We start from the raw sequence: 2,632 nt of genomic DNA on the forward strand, positions 1-2,632 counted from the left end.
TCACTAGCTATTTGATCATTCTGGTGTTATGACAATTCTTGCTGACTGGATCAAGTATATGGTCTGCTCTGATTCTCCTTTACTTCAATTGTTCTATGTTGAATGGCAGTCTCTTAAATAGTATGTATTAAACTAGAATATATTTGTTGTCTTACTTAGTAACCATGACATTTTGTATACCTTTGGTTATTTTTTTGCTCAAAAATGGATTATAGTGGAAAATGGAAGCTAATTCAGTATGGAGATACTCCACAATATACCAATTTTCCTGGCTTTTCACATTATGTCATCATAGGTTAAAAAGATACATTTTATGATTTTATTATTTCTTACTCCATAATACTCAAGTATAGTGCTACAAATTTCCGCAACAACGCGCTGGTTATTATCTAGTTATTGAAAGCAATATGCATATATGTGCCAGGAATGCAATGTCATCACTTGCGCACAAGTAGGTTGACGAGGTTGCTGGCAACACCGCAATGCTCCGTCATCTCGCGATCTATGTAGGACACTGGGGATTCCTTGCCGATCCTTTTGAACGCTTTCTTGCATGTATCACTAGCGCCCATTGCGAACGAAACATTGGCCAACGTACTGGTGTATGCCCCCATTTGGAAGTTCGAGACAGCATAAATCTCAAGGGCACTAGTGGCTTCAGTGTAAGCCTTAAGGCAGATGGCCAGTGCAAACGCCTCCGGCTTGCTCTGTTTTTTCTTGTCTAGGTCATTGATGACCTTGACGCTGTGTTTGGCGGTGTCAATGGTGATCTCCAATGCGATGCTGGCGAGGTCATGTTCGGTGGAGGCATGGGCGCTTTGTGGCTTTGTGGTAAGCACGGCAATGCACAATGCAGTGTTGTTGGTCTTGTTGCATGTGCGGGAGATGAATTCGGTGTTAGCGTAGGCAACAAGAACGCCAGAGGACATGGCGGCGAGCATGACGAGAAACATAGCCTTAAAGGTTGAAACACTCATCGTTGCAGTTTGCATTTTGCACATACCTAGGTATTGTTGTGTAGGTGTGGTGCATGGTGAGTATATATAGACACCCCTGCAAGAGAAAATCCTTATCATATCTATATATTAGTCGCATTACATTTATTGCTTTTCCTACATGGAATATGATTGCAAATCATACGAATAAATGAATGATCAAATGAGTACTCTAACTTTTGTGAACCCACCTAGTGAATAGATGTACAAACAATTTCACAAATCAACAAATAAATGTAATCTATATCTCTCTATATACGTTCACCGGAGAAAATCCTTGTGGTCTGACCTTCCTTAATCATAGTATATTTATTCATTTTGCAACAAGGATTGTAATAGCAAACCAAATAAATAGATGAATGACCAAATGAGTACCCTATAACTCTCATGAATACATCCAGTGAATAAATGTACAACCAACTTTGCAAACCAACAAATAAGTGTAATCTATCTCCATATGCACGTCTGTGAAAAAAATTCCACATGATCTGATATCTACCTTAAACACTATATTTATTGCTTCTACTACATTCAGTGTGATAGCAAACAAAAATAAATGAATGAATACTAAAATGGGTACTCTAAGTCTCATGAATACTTCTAGTTAATAAATGTATCAAAAAAATTCAAATAAAAATGAATATAACTTATATCTCTACATGGGCGCACACCACAGAAATTCTTTATGATGTGAGATCTGTCTTAGTCACAATATATTAATTATTTTTGCTACATGTAATCTGATGAAATGTCATATATATAAATGAATAATCAAATGAGTATTCTAACTCATGAATTCGTCTACTTTTTTTTCAAACCGGGCTATACCCCTTTCCATTGCAAATGAACGTAAATACAGAGTTCAGAAACATGTCAGGAGGAGGGAAAGAGGTAAAGCGAGTCCGGGCACTGCCAGGAAACCCACTACATTCGCCCGCCATCGAAACGAATGTCATGGGGCGAAAACCTAGACAGCACCGAATATCCACGGCAAACACCCATAAGTTTTAGCTACAGACCGAGACATGAGACATTCGCAAAAGAACCAAAACGCCACCACATGATCGTATGGTCGCCCAACTCCAGCCAACGAGGTATTGCAGCCCTTCAATCTCCTCCGATCGCCACCCTCGCCGCATTGCACATCTCCATCATGCGCATCGTGCTCGACCTGATCATCTCAGCACCGCTTCGCAGCTCCTTGGCGCCCTCCTCTTCCTGCAGTCCTGTCCAGTACAGTAGGAAAGAACACATGGAGAAAACAATCTCAAAAGGCGTTTTGATAATCTTTTTTTCGAATGTAGCTCGATTTCGAGCTAGCCAAATGGCCCAGCAAGCAGCAGCCAAGCCCACCGTATAGTACTTTTGTCCATCAGGAAGAAAAGTGTGGCACCAAGCAAAATATTGCCAGTAGCTATTCGGGCACATCTCAGTACCCAGAACCATCCCAACGCATCTCTAGATCACTTTAGCAATAGGGCAAGTAAAAAACAGATGTTGGGAGTTTTCCAACTCATTACAGAAAGAACATGTGGGATTCCCAGTCCATTTCCTCGTTCTCATAACTTGTCTAGTGAGCACAGCGTCCTGGGACAGTTGCCACATGAAGATTTTGATTTTGAGAGGGATCTTGGCTC

The 2,632-nt window shown here is 40.7% G+C and overlaps 1 protein-coding gene across 1 annotated transcript; it reads right to left on the reverse strand.

Moving 5' to 3' along the window:
- Nucleotides 1-292: 292 nt before the first annotated feature.
- LOC147978200 (uncharacterized) lies at nt 293-1,001 on the reverse strand. Its single transcript, XM_087516536.1, has one exon. The coding sequence runs from the start codon at nt 999-1,001 to the stop codon at nt 438-440; it is 564 nt and encodes a 187-aa protein (XP_087372662.1). The 3' UTR covers nt 293-437.
- Nucleotides 1,002-2,632: the final 1,631 nt, after the last annotated feature.

Source organism: Triticum urartu, chromosome 3A, assembly GCF_056163025.1.
Source record: "Triticum urartu cultivar PI428250 chromosome 3A, HENAU_Tu73, whole genome shotgun sequence".
Taxonomy (NCBI): Eukaryota; Viridiplantae; Streptophyta; class Magnoliopsida; order Poales; family Poaceae; genus Triticum; species Triticum urartu.

Bases quoted from the DNA above. Each gene is read 5' to 3' on its own strand.
- LOC147978200 (XM_087516536.1), bottom strand. From the start codon at position 1,001: ATGTGCAAAATGCAAACTGCAACGATGAGTGTTTCAACCTTTAAGGCT.